The 26,287-nt window shown below is 37.1% G+C and overlaps 2 protein-coding genes across 2 annotated transcripts in view; one reads left to right on the top strand and one right to left on the bottom strand.

Annotated features, from left to right (window-relative positions):
* Positions 1-7,621, bottom strand: part of LOC123313039 (actin-binding LIM protein 1) — a 37,469-nt gene extending 29,848 nt beyond the window's left edge. The window contains exon 1 of the mRNA XM_044897720.1: positions 7,447-7,621. Within this exon, the coding sequence (XP_044753655.1) occupies positions 7,447-7,450 (4 nt within the window). The 5' untranslated portion in view covers positions 7,451-7,621. The remainder of the gene's footprint in view (positions 1-7,446) is intronic.
* A 350-nt stretch (positions 7,622-7,971) lies between these two features.
* LOC123313033 (vacuolar protein sorting-associated protein 13D) lies at positions 7,972-25,759 on the top strand. Its single transcript, XM_044897696.1, has 49 exons — positions 7,972-8,157; positions 8,301-8,487; positions 8,574-8,764; positions 8,819-9,001; positions 9,230-9,652; positions 9,721-10,062; positions 10,134-10,435; positions 10,486-10,966; positions 11,070-11,256; positions 11,309-12,047; positions 12,106-12,386; positions 12,499-12,786; positions 12,840-13,052; positions 13,105-13,273; positions 13,356-13,565; positions 13,665-13,919; positions 13,974-14,431; positions 14,499-14,635; positions 14,687-15,073; positions 15,435-15,588; positions 15,650-15,902; positions 16,039-16,391; positions 16,449-16,667; positions 16,729-16,883; positions 16,948-17,517; positions 17,573-17,743; positions 17,795-17,924; positions 18,053-18,225; positions 18,306-18,526; positions 18,582-18,985; positions 19,051-19,202; positions 19,262-19,409; positions 19,464-19,677; positions 19,737-19,923; positions 19,995-20,177; positions 20,228-20,443; positions 20,500-20,724; positions 20,789-20,967; positions 21,032-21,382; positions 21,435-21,646; positions 21,699-21,863; positions 22,801-23,249; positions 23,398-23,541; positions 23,594-23,766; positions 23,820-24,039; positions 24,095-24,582; positions 24,659-24,778; positions 24,856-24,993; positions 25,047-25,759. Exons 2-49 carry the CDS (start codon positions 8,394-8,396, stop codon positions 25,297-25,299), a joined length of 12,360 nt encoding a protein of 4,119 aa, XP_044753631.1. The 5' UTR covers positions 7,972-8,157; positions 8,301-8,393; the 3' UTR covers positions 25,300-25,759.
* The last annotated feature ends 528 nt before the right edge of the window (positions 25,760-26,287 follow it).

The following is a 26,287-nucleotide window of genomic DNA, read 5'->3' as shown; positions in this document are numbered from 1 at the left end:
ATTTGGACATGGAAAAGGCCGAAGCTTCGAAGTGTGCAGGTGGTGTCCAGTTAGCAGCACTGAAAAACAAACTCCATTTATCGGATGTTGATCTACTCGATAAACTTAATGGACCGATAACTGGTAAATTCAGTTGCTGTGGTTGACTCGGTGAGAAGAACTACTCTGGATCTCATCGACGATGGACGTTTATCCATTTGACGTTTTTGTTGACAGGCATAGATATCATATTAGCGTTTGGGAGTTTTAGTACTGATTTTTCGGAGAATCATCTCATTTAAGTGATATCCACAAGACTGACAGTTGAAGAAGCAATTAAATGACATCAGAACCTCACACAAAATTAACGACAGTTTATCCATTCGTTAAAGTTATCGAACTAATAACTAAATGCTGGTTATCTCAGAAACCGGGCATAACTCTGTAGTGCTCGAAGGTTTATGGTGGTCAAAAAGCCGTGTAGTTCGAGTAAAAACGAAATTTCTTTTTTGAAATTGGTCGAAATGTCAGTAAATATGCACGATCGAGATGTTTCCAGCGTTCCCAGATGGAAACATCCCAATCCAGCCGTCTCGATCCGACGCTCTGACAATTAGAGCGTGAATCTGTCTCACGGTCGCGATTTCGGGGAAAACCCTTCGGTAGAAGCGGCAACGTCGCCCGATGACTAACCCGATATCGACGGTCGAAAAACTCGTGAAAGTCGTCGGTTTATTTCGGGCTACGACGACGTCCTTTGGCAATTCGAACGCCGCGTCGACGTTTCGGAGACGGTGCGCCGTGACGTTTCGTTTTTTCGCGATTTGGATATTCCGCGTTGCCAGATAGATGCAGTCGTTGTTATTACGACAGTATTGTAAATTTCCCGACATAATAACGATGGACTCTATAAAAAACTGTTTTCCGCAAGTCAAAGACTCACCCTGTATATTATGATTTCTATGATGGCCCAAAAGAAGAAAAAGGAAAAAAGCAGAATTCGTGGTGTATAAAATTAGTGCACATTTATGGAAGATAGACTAACAACTAAGTTCGAATATTATCCTTCCAGTGAATCGGATAAAGAAAGATTAAAAATTGAATTCTGTCATATACAAAACATAGAATTGCAGAAACTTTATTGATTTAATCATAGACATAGAGTCTATATCTCTATGGATTTGATAAACATAATTGTCAAATCTGACAACTTTTCCGAATGAAATGTATCTCAGCAGAAAATCTTCTTCGACTAATAACAAGATATTTCCTGCAGAAGGCTGGCGAATGCTGTGGACAGAATAGGCCAAAAAAATGGAAAGATTGCCTGAAACATTAACTTTCCTTTCGCGTTCTCGGATACCCGACTTCAATCACAGAGAATTCTATGCGGCATTGTTTCGAATTTTTGACGATGGTGTCACCGCAAATCGACGCATCTCTTTCACCGCTCTCTTCCTGGTTGAACAAACTCGTTATTTCTATAGAGAGAATGGAAGGGTGAATACCAGGATTGATCGCCTTTTCGTGATGATATCCAGCGCCGTAATCGTCGTCTTGTCCGTCTACATCTGGCGAGATATACGTACGGAAAGAAAATCGACTAGACCGGACCAAGCCGTTTTAACTGCACACCGCAGTTGGGAATGTAGGTTCTTTTTGCTAGGAAGCAATCAGTTCCAAGTAACCAAACTGTAACGTTATGCACATAATTGATACGTGTACGAGGAAGTGTGTACACGCGGTTGAAAATTTGCATTCACAGTTATTTTTGGAAAACCTAACGGATATAGAAGTGTAAAGAAATTATAATGCAATTCTATGCAGACTTCAAGCATAAAAATAATAAGTGTCATTAATCATTAAACCATAGAAGGAAAATTTATCAGCGGATTAATTGTGAACATAGACATAGAGGCATGTCTCTATGTCTATGATTGTGAATGACGGGTTGATAACTTCAAGTTACAAAGGAAATATAATGAGAGTTATTACACACTGTAATGAGTTTGATCCAGGTGGAATAGAGTTATGAGAGTTCGATACCCATTAATTATTTAACGCAAATGACGTGCTGAAGTGGAGATATAATTGCTGTATAATTCATTCTTCTTCTTCAGAGATGTTAGATGTCAAAAAGCGTTAGCCTAATAGTAGTGAAAATCTAAGAAAAGTGTACATCATAATTACTTCGGAATGCTATTACCGAAAATCCGGCGTTATCGGAAAGTGAATTTGAAACTTCTTGGAGTATCTCTCGACTGGATGGCCAGAGGCGTTAAAACGATGAATCATCTTTTCTCATCAGAGATGCGAGATATAGAACCAAACAAGAATATCAACAAGTCGAACTAGTCGGATTGGAATAAATCGATAATGGTCGTTTAATTACGTTGTAATCAGTAGAATGCACAACCAGTTCATGTTATATAACTCGATAAATCCGAGACCTTAATCACCTTCCGTGCAATTTAAATGAGCAGAAAATATCTGCGAAGAAATGCGCAGATTCGCTTTTTGCCGAGATAGGATGTGAAATCTATTGAAGCGTTATTTATCTATCGGATATTTCTTTATTCGACACGGTTTTCGTTAAATTTTGTTCTTGCTTGTTTAAGTTCCAGAGCCTTTTGCATATGTAGGGTGTTCCATTTGAAATATCAACGTTTTGTCATTTTTGTATTTGTATTGTCCTTATACGATGGTAAAAGCTGGGCAATACCTTCGAGCATAGAAAATACACCTGAACTTCACTAGATTTTTCAAAGCTCGTTACCAAATGTCTTTTTTCTATGACCCAAGTCTCATGCCTCAAGAGGGAACTACATGGTGACCTTTAAAACTGTCAATTATAACTCTTGGAAAACGTAGCTCAGTATCGATCTAATAACAAACTTTGCTTCTCATCTTTACATTCATCGATCCTTGCTCCGACTCCACGAGAAAGGATCGCAACCCTTCTTTATTCAGCTAACGCCTCATGACTTTTACGACTCTATTTTCGACCGATTGTTTCACAGCAACGTTCGGTAGAGTATTCTGCCCGGAGTTTTTCCTGGAATGGTTTTTACGAGCCGATCAATCGATACTGAGCCTTGCGTTTTCTTGTTTAGACTGCAGCCAATGAATTTTATTGTTTAGACCTTCGATTTTTGCGATTGGTACTTTTGCAGAGGGGCCAAGCACGTTTCCGTGGGCGTTTATAGCGAGACCTCTGGAAGGTTTGGTATTTTGATAAGTTTTCAGGACAACGACTACTCCGGTCTAGACGGAAACCGGAGATGGAAAAATAATCGCTACCAATGTTCGACTTGATTAAGAGAGCAGATTATTGTCAATATATTGGGCTTGGTTAGAAAAATATGAAGTTTTGTTTGAATAGGGTTAAAAACTTCGGTACAAGTCACCCTGTATACTGACGAGGAATTCCCGTTATACCGGATCTAGACGTAGGCACTGCACCGACACCGAACAACATCATAGGTGACTACGGTCTGGATCTGGCATTAGATTGCATGTTGCAGTGGTCTGTATGAGGCCTCACAAATATTTTTCAAAGTTCAATGCAGTTCATTATTGATGTATCCTACACAATTCATACCGATATACTCCAGATAATACGAGGATGTATTGATATCTAGTTAACCTAGACCAGTTCCATGCATACAAAAATATTGCGTTACCATAGTAACGAACAATAACTCATTAGAAGTGTCAGAGTGAAGTTTGAGGTCAAAAAAGTAAACCAGAGTTACGCAATAAATTAAAAGAAAGAAGATGTCCACCGAAATTGTGAAAATCGAAAAATTGGAGTATCGAGCCATCATCAAGTACCTGTATTTAAAAGGGTTAAGAGGTAAGCAGATTTACGAAGATATGCTTAATACCCTTGTTGATCAATTTCCTTCGTATGCGACCGTGAAAAATTGGATTTCAAGCTTCAGAAGAGGTAAATTTTCCATTGAAGATCATGACCGATCGGGAAGGCCAGTTTCTGTGTCGAATTGTTACTATGAATGAGACTTGGGTACATTTCTACGATCCAGAAACAAAGCAACAATCGATGGAATGGCGACACTCTGGTTCTCCAAGACCTAAGAAGTTTCGTCTCCAAAAATCTGCTGGAAAAGTTCTTGCTTCAGTTTTTTGGGATTGCCATGGAGTAATCATGATTGATTTTTTGGATAAGGGTAGAAAAATAACCGGAAATTACTATTCGACATTACAGACCACTCTACGGGAAAAAATTAAAGAGAAAAGACGCGGAAAGTTATCCAAAGGTGTTTTGATTCTGCAGGACAACGCCCCTGCATACAAATCTTATGTTGCCATGCAAAAAATTCGTGATTTAGGGTTTGAATTACTAGAATACCCCCCTTATTCACCAGATGTGGCTCAACCCGACTATCATCTCTTTCCTCAACTGAAAAAAAGTTTAAAAGGTCGTAAATTTTCTTCCAACGAGGAGGTAATAAAAGCTGTGGAGGTCTGGTTTGCAGAGCAAGAAGAAACATTTTTTTTGAAAGATCTAGACACGTTGCAGGTTCGCTGTAATAAATGTAACCAATTAAGAGGTGATTATGTTGAGTTATAAAATATTTTGACATTGAAATTTTGTTTGGTTCTACAATAGGCTAAGAATTTTTCAATATATCCCCGTAACTGCAACTCACAATAAATGCGCGGTCCGATGATGACGTTTGGACGCAGTGTGAAAAACGCTCAAACAGAGAACCTTTCGCTTTCAAACATTTTTTCTAACGCGTCCGCATGGCACATCAAAGAGATCGGGTGGGTGACCGGGATGAAATGAAAACAAGAACAGGGAACCAGGGAAGACGTAAATAAATGCACCGATCTCACAAATCGCCCAGAATTCGATCATACGGGGACCGTACAAAAAATCGGGCTTCTTGAGCAAGAACACAGCCGTATATCCTTCTTCGCCTAGTGCCGTTCAACCCTTTTCGAATTCTCCGAGGACATCCGGTTTCGTCAGCGGATCTGGCGGAAGCCTCGATTACTGGCTTATAATTTATACGGTGATTACCTTTTCACGGTTGATCGACAGATTGATAATAATAGGCGGTTTATTTTATGGGAAATCTGTTATTTCCTTTCTAGATTTAGTGCCTTGTTCATCACTGAGAGAGCTCTTATACCAGAAAAGCAAAGAAATCCACTGAATATGCACAAGACAATTTTGAATTGGGAAAACATTTATTTTGTTTGAGTATAAGAGGGAAAAAGGCAGCCCTATGTCACCTAGTTGGTGTGTCAGGAAGTCAGTAATATCCGGTTCTATTTGAAGAGTTGATGGGTGAACTGTCCTGTAAACACATAAAATGATCATCGTCCAGATCGATAGAAGACAGGGAAATTTTAAGGCAGAAAAGGGCAACCTTTCAAGGTAATCGTGGTTGTTCATACATTTCATACGTTTCTGGCTAGGTATATCACTCTTAAAGACTGTATTGTACGGTACTACATGAACAATGAAGTTAGCAACCCCTTATTATGTCTCTACAGTGTTGAAGAATCTTCATGACCTCCTTGTCGTCGTATTTGATGATGATAACACAAAATATATCACATTATTCAATGCAGAAAGCAGACATCACACATTCACTAGATATTTCTTGATTGCTCCTTGTAACTTAATTGTTTTCTAGACTTTCTTCTAACGATCTAGTTTCTAGGACTAGCCTAGCTATACCTACCTACCCATTCTACAAATATTTGCTTTCCTAATGATGTAACCATACACTGTCATTTCTATTTTTACAACGAACTTCGAATTCAATATGCGATTGACAATGATGGATAGTTAATTCACATTGGTTTTCATTGCAACTCTGGTTTGTAGGTTGATCGAAATTTAACAACGATATTTCAGGATAAACTCATCCAATACATCTCCAAAAAGAATGATGCAGATGCAATTTTGTCAAACCACTTCTTTGTAGGATTAATAATAATGATGATAGTCCCATTACATGAAGTTTCCCAATTATATCGATGTCCTATAAAATGAACCTTGAAATTTAGCACACAGGTATATTATCGAGTTTATTATATTCAGAGGTTTCGCTAAATTATTGCTTAACACAATAATCACAATTCCTAATCAAAATGTATGAACTTATTTGTGCCCTTGCACTAACAAGGTTTGCGAATTGATTTTATCGTAGGTACTATACAGAATTCAAGTTTCCAATATTTGATAAGGGTGCTCCAGTTCAGCTACCCACATGCAAGTATCATATTGACCTGGATAATGACAATACATTCATTTTCCAAATTCAATCAATATTTGTTGATTATAGGACAGAAATTAGGTTCTTAGATATCATCAAATATTATGCACTTTAATAAGTATAGCTCCAACACTTTTGTCTAGAAAATGGATGAGCGGTCATTTACAATTAAAACCATCAGGATTTGATCGTTTTTTCATTATCAATTTAACCAAAAGAATGAAAATTTGATGCAATTCTAATGCTTTTAATTCCCACACCTTTCTCATTGAAAGGTCAAGCGTTTTTTTCAAACCTTTTCGGTATTTAACATATATGTATTCATTATTTATCTTCATTCAAAAAGAAAATACCTAAATTGGTTTGAAATAACACAATTCATGAATTCGTAATTGTTAAAACTTTGCTGTTATTATCAGCACTCAACCTCTTCTTATCTTTTAGGGCTAACGATGCTTTGAATTGAGTGTTTGATTTTTGATAAAATTGCTTTTGTTTAATAACTTTGGCATTTACGAAGGAGAAGAATGTTTCTCGTACTCTGACTGCCTGTGGCGGTGTAATATGGAATAATTAGTGTAAATACCGGCTAGGAGATCCCATTGTGAATGGGATTACTTGATTGCTGTTTGAATCAATTTTATGATACTTTTTCATAAACTCACCTTTAATTCACGTACATTCGTACTATTCAACTATAGGGCGAACAGATCAAATTTCATTTTTGTAACTTGATAACGTTAGTTATTGACATAGAATCAACAGAAACCATATTTTCCGATTTCCACGATTTCCTTTCGTGAGAACTGAGAAGAATTATGATATCATAGCACCTGTGTGTTTTATTGATTTTCTGATGTTTGATTGATAGGAATCCCAGAAGAGGAAAAATCATATATACAAGTTCATGAATGAAAATCATCGAAGAATGTGTTCAGATTCTTTCTCCCAAATTCTAATAAGGAGGTCACTTTTCCCTTCGAATAGCGAGTTGAATAGGGTTGGCTGAACGCTCTCCCCCTTCTTGAACAACCCCATTCGGGCAGGTCCGAAGTTATTCGGCATGATATCTACCCCCATTTTGATAAATAAGAAATTGCATTTTTCCCTTTTTCGACCTTACTTGAAACATTTTCATTTCAGCCCTATTTTAAACTGTTACGAAAATAGCGCAGACTTCAAAAATGGACAAAAAGGCCGGCTTACTTACCCATTTTGAATGGAATTGATGAAGATCCTTCCTTTCTCCTTGAGTTTTTCACCAGTGGTTAACAAATCACAAATTTATATCATTGTTGTAAAATCGTTCACCCTATAAAACGGCACCAAAATGTAAAATTTTTGTCGCTCTGACACCGCTGTCAAACACAACCACACAAATATCAAATATGGGCGAGTCCAATCCAAAATAATTATGAAACAGGGTAGTTCCAACCTTGTCCGATGCTCAAAATATGGCAGCACTATCTTCTTGCAGAACACATGGGCGTAGTATGTTAAATTTTCCTGAATCATTTACATTCAGTATCGGAATTATTTTAGTTTCATTAATCTAATACAAGAAGTTTATCAAATACAAAATTCACAAATCAAACCATATAATATTTTTTTTCTAATTTAATACTACTCTCCATTACAGCAAATTCCAATAATTAGCGTTCACCCTTTAAATGTTTTCTCTGCTACACCTATGTTTTTTATTCTCATGCTCAAGGACGTTGTTGTCAAAATTGTAATTTGTAATGCCTTCAAATGATGTGGTGAAGTTAATACCCAAAATTAATAATTATTTATTGATAAACTTGGGTTCCAAAGGCCAACTATAACAATTCTTGTTCTATTGAAGGCATATATTAGAAAAAGGAAAACTACTTAAGATGTCATCGTCGTATTATAGAGCGTCAAAGCAAAGTTGATTCACGTGAGTTTGTGGAAAAGAATCATTTATTGAAGTAATTGGTATTTGATTGGATTTATCCATTGTTTTTAAGTAAAAATATGATGAGAACCATCGAAACTACTACCGTCTATCAGGTTTCATGAAAATTTCTCTTTGATTTTTAGGTTAGATATGAAGTTGTGAAAGGTTAGGGTTTGTCATCAACTAGTCATAATATTATTTATTTTAATTCTATAAGATTCTGAAGAACAGGAAATATGTTGGAGGGACTTGCTGCTTGGATATTAAACACCTATTTAGGGAAATATATTGATTTAAATACAGATCAACTGAGTATAGCTCTACTGTCAGGTAAGAAAACCTTTTTCCTGGGAATAAATGAATCTTTTTATATCTCAATCTCATTAAACATCTCACTACTGAATTTTACCCTTTAGGTAAAGTTGAACTTGAGAATCTACCTCTGAAAAAAGATGCATTACGACATTTAGGCTTACCTGTTGAAATAAAAACAGGCTTTATTGGTAAAATTAAACTACAAATACCAGTCAGGCAAATACGTTCAGCACCTTGGGTTATTGCTATTGAACAATTGTACTTAGTTGCAAGTCCTTTGCCCATATCTGAGGTAAGGTATAACTTTCATTTAATGACAGCATAAAAAACATTGTTTCTCTTCTAGTGGGATAGTGAAAAAGAAGAAAATGCCAGACAAGAACTAAAATTATCTGCCTTAGACAGAATGGAGGCTCATTGGAGACTTGAGAATGATTCAAAAGATATCAATACATATTATTCAAATACTTACTCTTCTTGGATGAATTTTGGTGCAGGAGTTATTTCCGATATTATAGAAAATATACAAGTCAGTATTATTTTCTGGAAGCTTCAAACCTCAATTTTTACAATGGCAACCCATTCTTCTACTGGATTATTTCACATATTATATTCATGTCGTTCAATGAAAAAAATATATATTATATAAGAAAAATCTATAATCAAATTTTCCTGTAGAAAAACAAGCTAAAAAAAAATGAGGTTTCTGTTTCTGCATCTAGTTTTGCATCATTTATTGCATAACTTCTTATTACAGCTGAATATCGAGGATGTCCATATTCGATATGAAGATAATATAAGCGTAGTTGATAAGTTTGTTGCCTTTGGTGTAACAATCGATTCGTTATCAGCTCAAAGCTGTGATGCAAATTGGAGCCCAAGATTCTGTCATTTAGAAAAAGAAGGAGAATCCTTTAAGTTACTGGAAATGCAAAAATTTGGTATTTACTGGGAAGATTTGGCACCTGAAAGGATGTTGGCACAATTATCACTTGGAGATTTAGCAATTGCAATGTCCCCATTTGCAACCATGAAAAATATAAAGCATTTTATTCTCCCTCCTGTATCGGCACAAGCCCACATTAAAAATAATCATAGTGAGCAACCCTTAAGGTCAACAGATACTCCAAGATTCGCTTGTGATCTTGTTTTGGATGACGTACCTATTACACTTATTGATGTGAGTAGTTTTATACCAAATTTTTCGATGAATGCTTACATTTTCCATTCTTCACAATAAATTTTTAGTGGCAATATGATCAAGTGGTCAAATGTCTCCAAGGTCTTGATGACCTTGCCAAATATAGAAGTTACCGTATATATCAACCTTCTAAACCTGTCAAGGAAGATCCTAAATCTTGGTGGGTTTACGCTATAAACTGTTTATATCCCGGCCGACCACCTAGCATATGTGAACCTAAACCTTCTTGGGAGTCATGCCTCAACCTTGCAAGACAGAATGTTTCTTATGTCAGAATTTATAAAAAAATCTTAGCAACTCCAACCATCACACTCAGTTCTGAAGAGAAAAAATTGAAAGATGAGGTTGAAGAGACACGAGATTTTGAGGAATTGAAGGCTCTGAGGGAGGTAAGTTGAAATGTTATTTGATACATCCACATTAGCTGATTCGAAAATCGTTTTGGTCGGATTCTACATAGATTGCCATGCAGACTGTCAAACTTCCTAACCTCAAAAGTAACTCGAACAATTCAGCTGGGCGGAGTATGTTGGAGAATTGGTTTCCAGGTTGGGTGGGGTGGTATTCATCTGCTCCTGCAGAAAGCGAAGCTTCTGAAACATCTTCCCCAGAAGCGAAACAACTAGAAGGGGAAATTCTGCAGGTTCTTTCAGATTCGGTAGAAAACAACACAATATTCAAAAGAGATGCAGTTTTTGGTAAATTTAATTTTTGTCTCAAGAAAGGAAGCATCAATTTATGTACTACAATGGATGGGGAAACGTGAGTAATGTACACTGGGAATTAGATAATTCTAAGCAGATCTTTTTTAGTTCGCCGATGCTTGAATTAGAGTTCAAAAATTTATCGTTGAACATTGTAAGCAAACCTCGCACCCAAGCTCATCTTGTAGAACTATCTCTAGGAGCTTTGTATCTGAAAGATAAAATAACCCAAAATTCGTTATTCTCTGTACTTGTTGGTCCACCTGGGCTCGAAAGAGGTTTTGTCAGTAGATCTAGAGGGCCTCAAAGCCCTCGGGTCAGTGTGGTGAATCAACTGGATTCCTACAATGAATGTTTATTCTACATAGCCTATGAGAAGAAACCATCAAATTCAAGTGCAGATTATAGGTTATGCATTCAGTCAAAATGTTTAGATATTGTTTATCAACCAAATGCAATAAAATGGTTAATCGAGTTTGTATGTTTACCACATAAGAAAAACATCACTCAATCCAGAATAGAAGCAATGAAAAGTAGAACCAAAAAGGAGCTCATTAAAAATTGGGAGCAAATACTTGGCGGAAGAATAGTAAGTTTTTTTGAGTATTGTTTGAATAAAAGAGGGGAAATCAGGTCCTATTGAAAACCTACACTACATTAGCTGTTGATGTATACATTGTATAATTTCTTAGGTTGATAGAACTACTTGGGATTTGCAATTCGATATATCAGCTCCACAAATAATTTTTGTTGAAAATTTCTGTGATCAAGGAGCTTCCATGGCTGTGATTGATTTTGGAAGGCTCCAATTAAGAAACAACACTCAATATTCTACAGGAGAAAATGAACAAACAATCAGTAAAGCTAGTGAAGAAGAAGGTGAGGGGTCTGCAATCGAAACAATGAAATTCTATCTCAGAATTTTTTTCAGAAACTTTCTTGACCCCTTGCTCTACTCCACCACAGAGCGAGGCTAGTGATTTAGATGACCATACGTTAGATATATCGAACATGGAACCTTTGCCAGCTGATGTTGTGAACGAAACCACACTCCACCAAAAGATTTATGAGCAATATACTGTGGATCTAACGGATTTACAGATTTTAGTGGGAAAAGTGAAAGATAACTGGCGTTATGCGCATAATAAGGGCAGCTCAACGTTACACGTTTTAGATAGATTCAACATATCAATACAAGTAGAGAGGAGGGTGATACATACTGTGGATCCTTTATATCCCAGCTTAACCCTCAATGCTAACCTACCGAAATTGGTAGCACATCTGAATGAATCTAAAGTTAATTCTGCCAGAAATTTGTTGCATATTATAACATCTACAGGATTGCCCTCACCTTTTAAAAGTACCGAAACAGATGACGATTCTGTGTTTGAGCAAGGGCAAGATGAAGAACTTTCAATTAGTATCGATACAAGTCTTGAACTGTCAAAATTACTCATGGTGCAATTCATAGTTGATCATATGTCTTTGGAAGTACAGAGTAGGGGTAGAAGTGTTGCAGAACTTCAAGTGTCGGGGGTTAAAGTGGCTTTGATGAAGAGGTCCATTGATATGAGTGTAACTCTCACTGTGCATAGTTTGTTACTTGTGGATGCTCTGCAGACATTTGGAGCCGATTTTGAGCTCTTGGTAGCCAGTCATAAGCATGTTGGGTGAGTGATTCAATTTCTTAGATTTAAACAGACTAAAGTGCAATTCAATTTAATTAAGGATGGATTCAAAATCTGGGAGTTTGAGGGATAGTGAGCCAACATCCCCAGTATCACCAGCTAGTCCAGATCCAAACATTTCTAGGCCTGTTCTCACATCGCCTATGGCTCTTACACAGGCTCTCACCTCTTTGACAGCTTCTCCTCTGAACAATGAAACCACATTGCGGACAACCACTATTTTAGACGCAGAAGCACTCATCACAATCGAGGTTATAATTATTAGTGGTCAGGAGCCTATGCAAATTGCCAATGTGCAATTCAATAACCTGGATATAATAGGTGTGGTATTATTTGATTTGAGGGACAGATATTGGTCTATTTTTATGCTGAATTTTTGGAATTCGCACTCTATTTCCTCCAAATTATTGAGGTTTTATAATTTTTATTGCAGCAAATCAAGAAACATTAGTAGAACTTGTTGGTTTTGCCAGGAGAGTTTTTCCAAAATCTTACAAATCCGCAAATATCAAGCTGCCTACAGCAATGCCCTCTAGTGTAAGAGCGTCAACAGACTCTCTTCCAAGCATGTTAGAACCTAAAATTGGTAAAACAGAGCTTACCTTCGATTTCCACAGACTGAATGTTCTTTTATTGCGTGGAATTATGAAGGATGGCATTTTGCATGGCAAGAAAATCTGTACAGCTACAATGAGTGGAGCAAAGATTCAAGCTACTGTCAGTAAGTATTCTAAAATAAAAAAGAAGGCTTGAAAATAAGAGTTATCTTCTAAGGTTCCAAAGTTGAGATAGAAGGTTCTCTTGGAGGACTTCAAGTGCTGGATTTGACACCAGAAGGGCAAATGCATCAAAGAATAGTAAGCGTAGGTAAGGATTTACTTCAGGAAGATCAAATTCACCCCCTATACGTATCGTCTCAAGATAATGATGTGGAGAGAGCATTCAGTTTCAAAGTTGTGAGAAGTTTGGATCCTAAAGATGACAGAGGTAGTTTCAAACATAATGGAATATTTCTTTTTAACTCTAAAAGTGGTTCCAGATGTTGCTGATATAAGAATTAGAATGGCATCTTTATGGTATACTCATTCCCCACATTTTGTCTGTGAACTACAATCTTGTGCTACAGAATTCAAACAATACATGTCACATCTGGCTAGGTCTATCAAGAGTGCTGCAACAGATATGGCATTGGGACTGGTTCAAGCAAGGTTTGTTTTATTTCTATTCCTTTCCATTCTTTTTATGTTGATTTAAAAATATTGTAGAAAGTAACACTTTGAAATTTTTTAGGGCAGAGGCTTTGGCACAGTCTCTGTATATGAACGCCAGGCTATCATCCTCTATTTATGGGAGTGCTTTCTCCTTGTCAGAATGCTCGTCTCCAAGAAAAAGGAGAAGGAGCAGCTCTGTTGGAGCATCTGGATTTTCTTCAGCTAGAGATACAATACCTCAGACTCCGTATAGTCCCGAAGATTCTGATGACTTTGTCATAGATATCAAGTAAGAAATAATGTAATTCCATAAAAATCATTTCTACAACCATTGCTGTTATCTTGTCAAAGTTTTTTCGTGATGGCAACAACCTGTGTTTTATTTCAGATTGGATATTATTCTAGATAGTCCAGTTGTTGTCCTTCCTAGAGGACCAAATACTTCTGAAGTGTTTATAGCTCATCTTGGTAGAATAAATGTTTCTAATAAAGATGTGAAGGAGAATTCCACTAATGGCCTACATGAGAATTATTCGGAATCGAGAACAGAGTTTTATGAAATCGAGATAAGAGACATGAACCTGTTCTCACTTGACACTTCCTCTAGAAGAGTTAAGGAATCAAGAAAAGATCAGACTTCAATGTAAGATCTGGTGAAGGTTTTTGGTGAGTTCTATTAATTTTCTCTCAATTCAAGGGTTAGACCAGAAGTGCTTTACTCGTGTAATACATTAGCCAAACCAATCCTGCATGACACTTTGGTCAAATTGAATATAGAAAGAGAAGTTACCAGGGGAAATTTAGATTATAGCAACGAGAGTCTTTTACCACTTGAAGATGACGAAATGAGCGGCGAATCTGTAAAGAGTAATATACAGATTACCGGTTCTGTAGTAACTGCATTAAAAGTTTCATTAACAAGGTTGCAATACGAGCAAGTTTTGGACACTGTGCAGTGGTTGACCTCGAACCCGAAGATCTCTGAATCCGTTATGAGATCTTTGAAACCTCAGTCGGCACTTGGGGACATAACTGAGGAAGACACAGGTGTCACAACTCTCAATATGGATCCCCACGTTAGGGCTAAGCTGTTTCCAACCATGACAAATGTGTCCAAAACCAAGAGTATCGCTTCAAGAATGGCAAATATCAAAGGTGAAACAACAATCTTGGGTTGTGAAATGAACGAATTTCGAAATAATTTTTTCCTGATTTTTTCTAGTTTCCTTTGAACTTCCAATTTTTACTATTGAACTTAGAGGGAATATTCCATCTACGGAGCAGGGTTTGATCGATGTTTCCTTCAGAGATTTCGTATTTAGCTATGAGAAATCTCACAAATATGAAACTAACATTCAAGTAAGAATGATCAATTTCAGTTATCTGTTGTGTAATGGTTAATTTTTGAAGGTTTCGCTGAGATCCATTTATATGGAAGATCTTTTACAACCAGAAGGTTCTAGACAACGTGCTATGATGATTTCATCATCTGGCGGAGATCTCCCACCTAATGCTTCCTGCATGTCGAGATCATGCCCTGACATAACTTACAACCAGTATTATCCTGTCCCTGTACACGGATCTCTTCCTGATCATTTAGAGACTTCAACCATATTTGGAGTGACCAATAACAAGCATAATAACTTCATACCTCAGAGAATTGAGGAGATGTATCCATGCACTCCACCTCCTTCTCCAACCCTGAGGAGGAAATCCAGAATAGAGAAAAATTTGGTGTTGATATCGGTCCTTCTTGTGGATAAAAACGCTCCAAATTTCAATTCACAGTATAATTCGGTGAGTTTATATAACTTTTTCTGTATTTTTATTTTATTAGTCATGTGATAGAATCATAGGAGGCTGTTAGATAATATATCGATCGATAGTGGAATGATATTTTGTCGCTTATTGATCTGCTATTAATACGAGAAGTAATCGGAAATCGGGGAAAAGTTGAAAAAGTGTCTAAATTTTGATGTGAGAAGTGAGTTTACCTACACCCACCTGAAGATGCTATTCTGATACGAAACACGTGTCGTAGATTAAAAACTCATTTTGTGAAAATCGTATAATCTCTTTTAAGTTCAATTATGGATTTTCATCAAGTATCGGCCACATCAATTCAATATATCAAGTTTTAATTGCTTCATCCTTTCAGTTGAATATGAATGCCTCAGTTGATTTCAACTGTTTGGATTTGGTCATCAGTGTGGAGTCGTGGGTCGTACTGATAGACTTTTTCAGTGCCTCACCCACAAGCCCTACAAATGGTTTGGACAAAGTAAATCATGTGAATGATAACGTTCTTCCAGGTTAGTGAAATACTTGTGGAGCTTCGTGAAATTGTTATAAACTCCCAATGATCGTTTTCAGAAATCGTTACCGAAAATGTGGGTACAAATATAACAATAAGATCCTTAACGATGGTACTTGTTAAATCCGGATCCGACATCGCTAAAGCCAACATATCCAAGGTTGAGATCGGTATCAAAACGAGTGGTATGCAAAAAGAAGTTGAGGGTTCGTTGGGTTCTATATCTTTAATCGACCTCACATCACATGGCCATTTGTATAGAGAACGATTTTCCACGTCAGGTTCCAAAGCTTTGAAGTTCAAATATATAAGGTAAGCCACTTTTATCATTGTTTATGCATGAAACGGCAATGATAGATTTCCTCCAGTGAAATTGCTCCATAATATCATGCCTGTATTTTTTTCATTCACTCCTCAGATAGGATCCCACTACTTTTTGTTTTTTCAGGAATCCAACAACTGGTCACAAAAATTACGATGCTCATCTAGACATTGGGATGTCGTCTGTGATGTATGTTCACACCAAAAGGTTTGTTGCAGAACTACAAGCTTTCTTCAATCATTTCACACAGTTGCAACGAGTCATGGAGAGTATCAGAGCTGCAACCAGTGGTCAAAAGCTTCGTAACGAACCCCTGAAACTATCACTCAGTATTTACGCGGGTTCTCCTATAATATTGGTCCCTGTAAGTTCTAAAAGTTCAGATTTACTAGTTATAAATTTGGGGCAGTTGTTGGTCAAAAATCGCTTCAAAACGCACAGTGATCAAAATACAGGCAGTGTGGGAACTAAAAGTACAAGTAAGACATCGAATTATCAATTTTTTTGGGAACATCAATTAAATTTGAATATTTCAGATAAAAAAACTATTTTGGATGTCATGTCTTTAGAACTTCAAAATATGGATTTGTACATGGGTCGAAAGGAGAGTGGTTCGAAAGCTGCAGTCCCTGATAGTTTTCAGTTGGGCAGTGTTCGTGTTTTGAGGAATGGTCCTTCTCTTTTAACCAAAAAGTTTCAGGTTAAATTTAAGGTTGAGAGGAACCTGATGAATTTCCATCCGGAGTATAGAATCGGTGAGGAGAAAAATGTTCAACCAATGAAGTATATTTATCATGCTATATAATATTTTTTCAGTACCTGACATGAGTATTTATGGGCAACTATCAACTCTAGATGCTACAATAGATTCATCTCAGTATCGTCTGTTGAAAGGGATGTTCACATTCAATTTGGGAGAAGATACTGAGAAAATTTTACCGTCTGTGAATTCACCTATATCTAGCAGTACTGTAAGTATCAAATAGGTTATTTAACAAAGCTGAAGACTTCAATTTGTTTCATTCAACACTTTAGCCTTCGGTGTCTGATTCATGGACTCTTTCATCTCTTAAACTCGATCTTCAAAATGTCACCCTTCGTCTCCGAGAACACTCGGGGTCTCCACCGTTCACATGTATAAACTTCATCAAGTCTCGACTCACTGTCGAGACTTTCAGCAATCTAAGCCAAGATATAGACTTGGTCTCTCAGGAAATCCTGGTTATGGACACTAGGTTTGATCATTCACCTGGCGGTCACCCATCTAACGTCTTCACAAACATTCTGCAACCTGTTAAGAAGTTGAACCAGGTTGACATAGTTCAGGCGGAAATACACAGTAGGAAGAGGCAGGATCATTCTAAATTCACGGTTTTGTTGAACAACATGAGGTTGATGGCCGTGTTCGATTGGTGGGAAACATTACAAAAGTTCATATTTCAAAATATCGATAACATAGACTACAGTCCAGAACATCAGAAGATGCCTGTTACCAATTGGAAACCCGAACCAGGCACTTTTGAGGTTAAATTGAATATTACGGATTCTGAATTGGTGGTGGTTGAAAATACTGCTCAGTGGGATACTAATGCTGTAATATTGAAGGTAATATCTCAATTGTTTGAGAAGTGGTTGATAGTTCTGAGTCTTTTTATTCTAGAGCACAACTGTTATAACTTATAAACCCAAAAACATCCAAAAACCACTATCTTGCAACTTGAACCACTGTGAAATGTTCTCGTGTATTTTGGGTATGGAAGATGAAACGGCATTATCTATCATTGATCCTATAACTCTGAACATAGACATCAACGGTGATAACAAACTAGAAGTAAGTCTCCGGAGATCCCTTGAAAGTATTCTCTAAACTTTTTATTTTTAGGCACAATTACAGTACTTAACCGTGAGACTCTCTTATCATGACATGAAAATGTTTCTTCAGATATTAAATTCTCTTCCAAAGCAATTGCTATCAGGTCATGAACCACAAGGAAGTTTGAACTACTCAGCAGGTACATTTCTACCGTTATAATACACAACAGATGTTGTGTTATGCATCTGACTATCGTTCTTTTCAAATTTGAAGCTTTCCTAAACATAGGAAGTATGCTCTTGAGTATTTAATTGAATATACTTTCAGAGAACGTCAATAAATTAGTGACATTAGGGTTCAGTACTGAAGATTGTATAACAGCCTTGGAAAAAAGTGAGAATAAATTGGATGAAGCTGCTATTTGGTTAACAAAGTATGCTACACCGAGAAATAACACTGAGAATTTTGGAGAAATGAAGATTGTTGTAGATTGTATTGAGGTGAATAAATAATAATAATTAATACATAATGAATATATGTATATATACTCCAAATGAAACTGAACATTGGAATTTTTCAGGTCAAAGCAAATTGTTTATCAATATGTATTATTGACGACTGTGGTGATTCGGACGTACCGTTGTTAGAGTTTTCTCTAAAAGATCTATACTTGACTCAAAACCTTTCAGAAACAGAGAATAACGAATTGCTTTATAGAAAAGGCTCCCTTTGTTGTACTTTAGCAAGTGACTATTACAACAGGGTACTTTCTGGTTGGGAACCAGTCATTGAGCCATGGAAGTAAGTCTCTTTAATTTGGCGCCTAGAAGATAGTCCATGGATATTTTTGTTCTAGCTGTAATATTACCTGGCATAAAACATTATCTGCTGCCTTGGTGAAGAACAGGCTGAACATTGAAGTTCGTTCGAAGGAAATTTTGAACGTTGATATAACCTCGACACTCTTAGATCTTTATCAAAAAGTCAAAGACAACTGGACAAGGGATTATTACAGTGTGAAAGATAAGAATGGGGAGAACAGGGAAAATGATTGCAAGCAAATCTGTCATTCTCCAACTTTCAAACGTAGATCTCCCTTTGTACCTTTCGCGCTAAAAAATGATACAGGATCTACGCTATATTTTTCTACTGTAATTTCTGAAGTTGACGATCTTGAAGCAACCCAATCTGGACATCGAGATGATTCTGTGATCATCGTAGCACCAGGTGACACTGTCCCATTCTCCTTCAGTGGAAGAGGTAAAAAATATAACGCTTATCAAATATGTTGGGTTGGAAATTGGATAATTGTTGAATATTTTCAGATAAAATAAGGCATCAGGATTCCCACAAGAGAAAAATGCACCAACTGATAGTAAAAGTAGAAGGATGGCAGCAAGCCCTGCCTCCTGTTTCAGTTGATAAAGTAGGAGTTTATTTCAGACATGCCTTGGTGGAAATCAAAACTAGATCAAATGTATGTTTTATTCATACTTTACCAATACTACAGCTAAATGAATACCACGATTTTTTTAGATTCAGGCAGATATACCACCTGCAAGGATAATTTTCGATATTACCCTAGAAGGTTCTGCCAGGAAACTGATCACAGTGAGATCTGCTATACTGGTGAGGAATAAATTGCCAGAAACTATTGAATTGAAATTTGAGAGTCAGTATTTGGGTAAACAACAATTCTCAGAGCCTTAAATGAATTTTTAATGTGATATTATTGAAGGTTCTGGTTGGGTCCCAAGCAAGTCTCTAAACATCGAATCAGGTATGACCTTGGCAATTCCGCTGCAATATGCTCATTCAGATATAGATGTGAGACCTGTGGGCAATTCTAACAAATTTTCATATAGTACACCTTCGATTTCCTGGAAGCAACCGAATTCTGAGTTGGTGTACGATTTGTTGACATGCACCTCTAAAAAAGGATCAAATTACAGGTTATTAAACTGAATATATAATTACTTAACCTCAATTGTCTAATCATCTATCATTACAGATTTTGCTCTGATATAGTTAAAGAGAAGTTTGTAATTGAAGGAAACTACAAAAGTGACCAACCAGCTCATCGTATTACTCTGTTGCCCACTGTAAAAATTGTTAATCTGCTTCCGATTGATCTTCTTTATAGGATTAAAGGCGAACATGGGCGTATAACTTCAGGTTCTTCTAGTGCTTTGACAAGTGTGAGTATTTTGCAGAATATTTCACTATTTTATGAAAAGTCATATATTATGACTCTTTTTAATTCATGTAGGTTGATCCCGATGAGGTGATAGAAATGAATCTACTGGTGGAAAATTTCGTCTCCTGTTCCTCTGTGATAATACCAGCTGCTTGTGCTACAGATTTTGCATGTCGCATAAGGCTCGAAGATAATTTGGAAAGAAAACTTTTCTTGCAGGCTGTGATTTCTTGCAATAAAGGAGCAAAAATTAAGGTTAGTCTCTAAGCTCTCAAGCTCTCTAGATCTAACTTTAATTCTTACAGATCAGTATTTCTGCGCCATATTGGATCATGAATAAGACCGGTTTGCCTTTAGTTTTCCGACAAGCAGGTACCGGAAGTCTGGCTGCTGGTCAATTCGAAGAACATGAATTCGCTAGAATGTTGCTTCCTTTGCTATTCAGTTTTTCAGATCATGATGCTAGTCCTACAATAAGTGCTCGGGTTGGAAACCACGTGGTTAGGGATGGAACTCCACAGGTACACATTCGTTCAGTTCTGATGTTTTAACTTTTTCAACTCGATTTTTTTCGCAGTGGTGTTCAAATTTCCACGTCCAAAAAGGAATACAAGTTCGTAAACTTCATGTGACGATGACTGATGGTAGATCTGACACAGTTTTTGTAGTCGGTATAGAAATAAGACCTGGAAAAGGTAGATATAGGTCTACAAACATAGTTACCATTTCGCCAAGATATCAAGTACATAACAGAAGTTCATACCAACTGGTGTTCTGTCAGAGTTACTTCACTCTCACATTGGTGAGTGTTTGTGATACCAAAAAATTTATGTGTTTCTATCCTCTTTCAATAATTTCTCTTGCAGAGCGATCCAAACCAACAAAAGACCTCTTTGAGACTGATGCCAAACTCCCATATGCCCTTTCATTGGCCAAGGCTAGATCAAGATCAATATCTATGTGTTTCTATCAAGGACATACCTGATTGTTGTTGGTCAGGTGGATTGAAGATTGACGCAAATAGTTCTACTCATGTTAACATAAGGTAAATTATGCGAAGAAAAGTTGTATTATCTTAGAGTCGAATGTGAACCTAAAGTTATCTGTAGGGATACAAATGGCCGTGTTTACTTCCTTCGACTGGAAATAGTTCTTCAAGGTGCCACATTCTTCATTGTATTTACCGATGCAGACACAATGCCACCTCCTATTAGAGTGGACAACTTTTCCGAGGTATCCTTAACTTTTGCTCAGTCTTCCTGTAAAGAGGTACATCACAGCACAGCTAGAGCTCATTCTAGTATACCTTATGCTTGGGACCAACCCACTCAACCACCTCTCTTGAATGTTGTGGCTCCTGGAGGTGTTACAAAGACTTATGACATGAGTGCGTTAGGCCCATGTGCTGGTCTCACTTATGAGAACTTTATTTACATCGCATTTGTTGGAACTTTCAAAAGGTAACGCGTGAATTCGGTTAAAATGGTTCGAATTCATCATCTGGTTTTGCAGTGATATATTGAATCCTTTGGACGTCGAAAACCAGGAGCTTGTTCTCGATGTAACCAATGGGAATCAAGTGGTTCTTGCTCGTAAAAGACACGGTTTACGGTCGCAGTTATGGAGAATGACATCTACAGGACATATACAACATGAGGGAAGTAGCCCACCTTACCATCCTAATCAGTCTAGAAGTGATCATGTTTTAGTTCTGGATATTGAAGGTGAAAACTTGAAGAGTCGAAAAATTTTGTCTGAATTATAATATTTCTTTAGGTAACGCGCCACAACCAAACTGCTTTTCAAGACTTATGCTCAGAAGAATGGATCCTAGGAGAGTGTCAACTCAACTGTGGAGGTTCACAGATGACGGTCTTCTATGCTGCGCTCATTACAATATGTGTGTACAAGCCCAAGACGGATTTTACGGACTAAGACCAGGTAAAAGAGTCTCTAAGTCATAAAATATATTTCAGGTACTTGCATTTTCTAGGAAGTATTAGCAATTCTCTTGGAGTTTGGCAATCGTGTATGTATATCCTACTCTGCTCTTAAGTGTGTAGCCTTTTTCCTCTTATGATTTTGACCCTCCCATCCCTTTCTTATTAGAAACTTTGAGAGTTGAATGGACATGAGATTGTTTTACTGATAAGGATGTACTGAATACCTTCAAACGATGTAAAACTACTTTGCTCAAGAATTGAATCGCTGGTGCCCTCAAATTGAAGCTAAGCAACCTATTCCAGATTGTTTGACCATAAACTATCCTACCATTACCTTGCCGGAATCAGCTATTCGGGATGCTGTGCAGTCGGGATTTCGTCCTACAGTTGAACGTATTAGCCGATCTTGTGCGACGGTTTTAGTTCTTGCTCTACCACCCTCACGATTATATGCAACACTTCCACTAGTATGATTGCGATTCCACGCCTTCGTTTAACCATCACACTAATTGTTCATGTTGTTAAACTTATGACAATTAATCCACAATTGATACTACACAATACCAGATGAGTTGCAACACCCCATTATCGCACATATGGAGCACAAAGAAAAATTACACCTACAACAAATGAGTTTCTTGTGATTTTTTTTATTGAGTCATTAAGCGTCATGTCATAAGGACCATATTTTGTGTGTGTGTGTGTGTGTGTGTAATATGCAAGCATACGCTTCTCCACATGGTATGTACAGCAATACTGAGAATTTGATTCGAGTGCAAAAAGAATATCCACTTCAATTTTTGAGCAGTGCATTTTAAATTTACTGAAAAGTCAATTTTCGAGTGTTTTTGAGGATTATGAGTATTGGTACAATCCTAATTTTGAATATATTTCGTCACGAGCGAACTCTGATTTCGAATTCATTAACTTTTCAGGGAATACAGTCGTACTAGGTTTACCCTCGACAAATTCCAGAAAAATGACTGACAAAGGTGTTCCTATCGAGCAAGCTGTTGGTAGGCAGAGACTCAGACCGGGTTCTGGTTTTCTCTCAGTAGAGATAATAATGGATGGTCCCACAAGAGTGTTAGTTATAAAAGATATGAAAGAGAAGAACTTTTACGCCACTTCCGACGATAGAGAATGGGGCAGCATTGCTTTGCAACAGAGACCGCATTTGGATGTCAATCGCGAAGAGGATACAGATAAAAGGGAATTCCAATTCACGATGCATCTTCAAGGTCTCGGTGTCAGCGTGGTGTGCTGCAAAACGCCCGAAGAATTACTTTATGGTGTCTTTTCGAACATAGTGGCCGAGACTGTTGTGACGCCCAAATCGAAGACGTTTTGTGTGAGCGTCGGTAATGTTCAAGTAGACAACCAGGTAATATATAGCTAAAAATAAGAAAAGCCTTCATTTTTCCCTACAGTTCAAGAACACCTGAAATTTTTCACTTAAATTTAATTCACCTTATTTGTCGACTTAAATTAAATGATAATCTGCAATACCTGTTGAAATATGTTACTTGCAGTTATTCGAAACAACAACTCCTGTTGTTCTATATGTGACACCACCGAATATAAGAAACAGTGATGAGGGTGAACAAGATTTGCCTGCCATAATGTTTCAAGCAGAAATGCAGACGAAAGTTAATGAGAATGCGGTGATATTCAAGGTAACCATGTCACTACTTCGATTTTCAAACAGTACTAATCTTGCTCCTTTAGTATTTGATTCTGCGCTTGAAGAACATATCAGTTATTCTGGAAGAATTGCTACTGTTGAAATTCTGCTCTTTCGCTGGTTTTCACTCTCAAGAAGAAGAACTGATAAATAAAGATGAAAACGATTTCGAAACTCAAAGGCTGCTTACCAAAGTATCAACTTCACATTCCAAAAGGTAAGATGTTATATCAACACTTTGCAGAGCTCTCAACGTATCCTCCACTTCAGGTATTATTTTGGAGTTTTACAATTGGTTCCTAACGAAATAAGACTAAGTGTTAAGACTGCTAGTAAACTGAGCACCCATCTGCAGAGGATCAAGAAAAAGCTCGGTTTAACACTAATAAAATTCGAAGATGCAGCTATCGACCTACAGGCCTTCGACAGGAAACATCCCTTCGAGACTTGGCAGTTTCTTCTCGATTCAATTGTAAAGCACTTCAGAGATGTAAGATCTGTTGTTGTATCTGTCTTCTCCGCATATTCTATTTGTCGATTTGCAGGAGTTGATGTGGCAGGCTGGAATCATATTGGGGTCGGTAGATTTTCTCGGCAACCCCTTGGGATTCGTGAATGACGTCTCTGAGGGCCTGTCGGGTTTCTTCCTAGAGGGCAACGTGTCCGCCCTAGTCAAAAATGTCACCCACGGCATCTCTAACTCGGCGGCAAAAGTTACGGAATCTCTTTCTGACGGTTTGGGTAAGGTGGCCATGGACGATCGTCACGAGGAGACCAGGCAGAGGTACAAGAGGGTGGAGACAGGCCGGAGTAAAGATCATCTAATTGCGGGTTTTAAGGGGTTGGGCTTTGGGTTGTTAGGTGGAGCCACCAGTATCTTCAAACAGGTGTACGAGGGTGTGGCGAATGACGGTATACAGGGGGCTTTTTCTGGTATGGGTAAGGGATTAGTGGGCGCTTTCACTAAACCCGTAGTGGGCGTATTGGATTTTGCTTCAGAAACAGCGAGAGCTGTAAGGGATTCTAGCAGCAGGTAAGTGGTGGCTGAGTTTTTTGAGCCCCAGTTCTCTTCTTATCTGATTTCATTGATTCAAATGTTATTTTTGCAGTAAAATTATATTCGAAAGGCATAGACTTCCTAGGTGTGTTCATGGATATGGTGGACTACTACCAAGGTACAGTTTGAAGCAGAGTCAGGGACAGCAGTATCTTTACATGGTTAATGACAAGTAAGTTCTTCGATTTATAAAGAGATAATATTGTTATTGTTGCCACTTTACGTTTGTATGTAATACCTGTTTTGTAGAAATTACAACGAACAGCTAATTGCTTTCGAGGTACTTGGAAGTGCTTCAGAAGATTTACAGTGCATAGTTTCCAACGAAAGAATAAGGATTGTAGCAAACAATTCGGATCTTACTCCAATAATAGATTGTCACCTTATGTAAGGCCTTTTGATGCGCGCTTTCACATCGTTACTGACGAATTGATTTTCAGAAATTTGATAAGCTGTAAGGTGTATGAAGAAAAGGAACACTCTGAAAATAGATACTATATTGAGATCGTTCAACATGTAGCAGGAACTAGTAGTTCAATATTAGTGAATCCCGATCCTGTTAAGAAACCCCGAGTGAGATGTTGTAGTGTGGAATTGGCAAGGACGGTTGCACAACAAATAAATTATGCTAAGAGGCTTTACACAGAATACCTCTATACCTTAAATACAGATAATACAGCAGCAGAAGACTGATTTAACCCATATTATTTATTTCAGAATAACACAGTAATTCTTCAGTATTCGAATTAAACGCAATCCTTGCCAAAGTGCTGTGTGTCATGTATGAGGCAGATACTTCACGTTTAGTAATTTAGATTATTTCAATAAATAAAAAAATGTGATATACTCTAGCACTTCTCAAATATATTTGAATATCGAAATGTTATGGTATGGTTGTAATCAAAAATTTTTTCTTTCTTTTCTTTATAATTTTGCAATATGAAAATTGCAATTGCATTGCTTTTTCCCGGTTGTTTTTTTTTAGGGATAGTGCTTGCAAGCTTTTTGAGGACATGTGCAAATATTCCAGTATACAGTAATCTATGGAGTGTTGTTATGGTTATTTTTATAAAGGATTTGTATATAATGTATATAAGTTATCACTATTTTGTACCAAAAATGATTTTGATATCATTAAATTCCTTAAAGAGAGTGTTGCAATCTTTTATTTAACTCGAATTTTTTCTACCTTCTTTTTAGGTGGATGTACCTTCTCCATGATAATATAAATTCCCAAGACTCACATTTTTTCCCACTACACAAATTGAATTGTCCATCCAAGAGACTACAAGAGACAAGAAAAAGTAAGTTGATCAACAAGTTACCTCTAAACCTTGAGAGAATAGTATAATGATAAAAAAACTGATGGATAACAATATTTCACATTGAAATGAAAGATTGGTTCCTTTCTTAGGTCTTAGTGCTCAGGAACTCGGTTTCCAATATTAAAACCAACTAAAACGAATAACGCGAGCTCAAGTTGATGATTTCACGTCAAGAATTCCATTTAAATGTAGCATATATTAATTTAATAGAGGACAATATAATCCTTGATGTTTCAAATCTTTTCCACCCATTTTTTCGATAAATACAATTCGAAATGAAGAGACAGAAAAATGTTGATCAATTAGTTATATAAGAAGTTGATTTGGCTGAAGTTGTTGGCAAAGAGTTATATTAA

The sequence above is a fragment of the Coccinella septempunctata genome, chromosome 5, assembly GCF_907165205.1.
Source record: "Coccinella septempunctata chromosome 5, icCocSept1.1, whole genome shotgun sequence".
Classification (NCBI taxonomy): domain Eukaryota; kingdom Metazoa; phylum Arthropoda; class Insecta; order Coleoptera; family Coccinellidae; genus Coccinella; species Coccinella septempunctata.
Note: the sequence above shows the minus strand (reverse complement) of the source record. Positions and strands in the feature narration are given on the sequence as shown.

Excerpts from the sequence above, each read along its gene's own strand:
- LOC123313033 (XM_044897696.1), top strand. The coding sequence starts at position 8,394 with ATGTTGGAGGGACTTGCTGCTTGGATATTAAACACCTATTTAGGGAAA. Across the intron at positions 13,920-13,973 it reads AGAAAAGATCAGACTTCAAT|GGTTAGACCAGAAGTGCTTT; the intron begins GTAAGATCTGGT and ends TCTCAATTCAAG. Across the intron at positions 23,767-23,819 it reads TCAACTTCACATTCCAAAAG|GTATTATTTTGGAGTTTTAC; the intron begins GTAAGATGTTAT and ends CCTCCACTTCAG.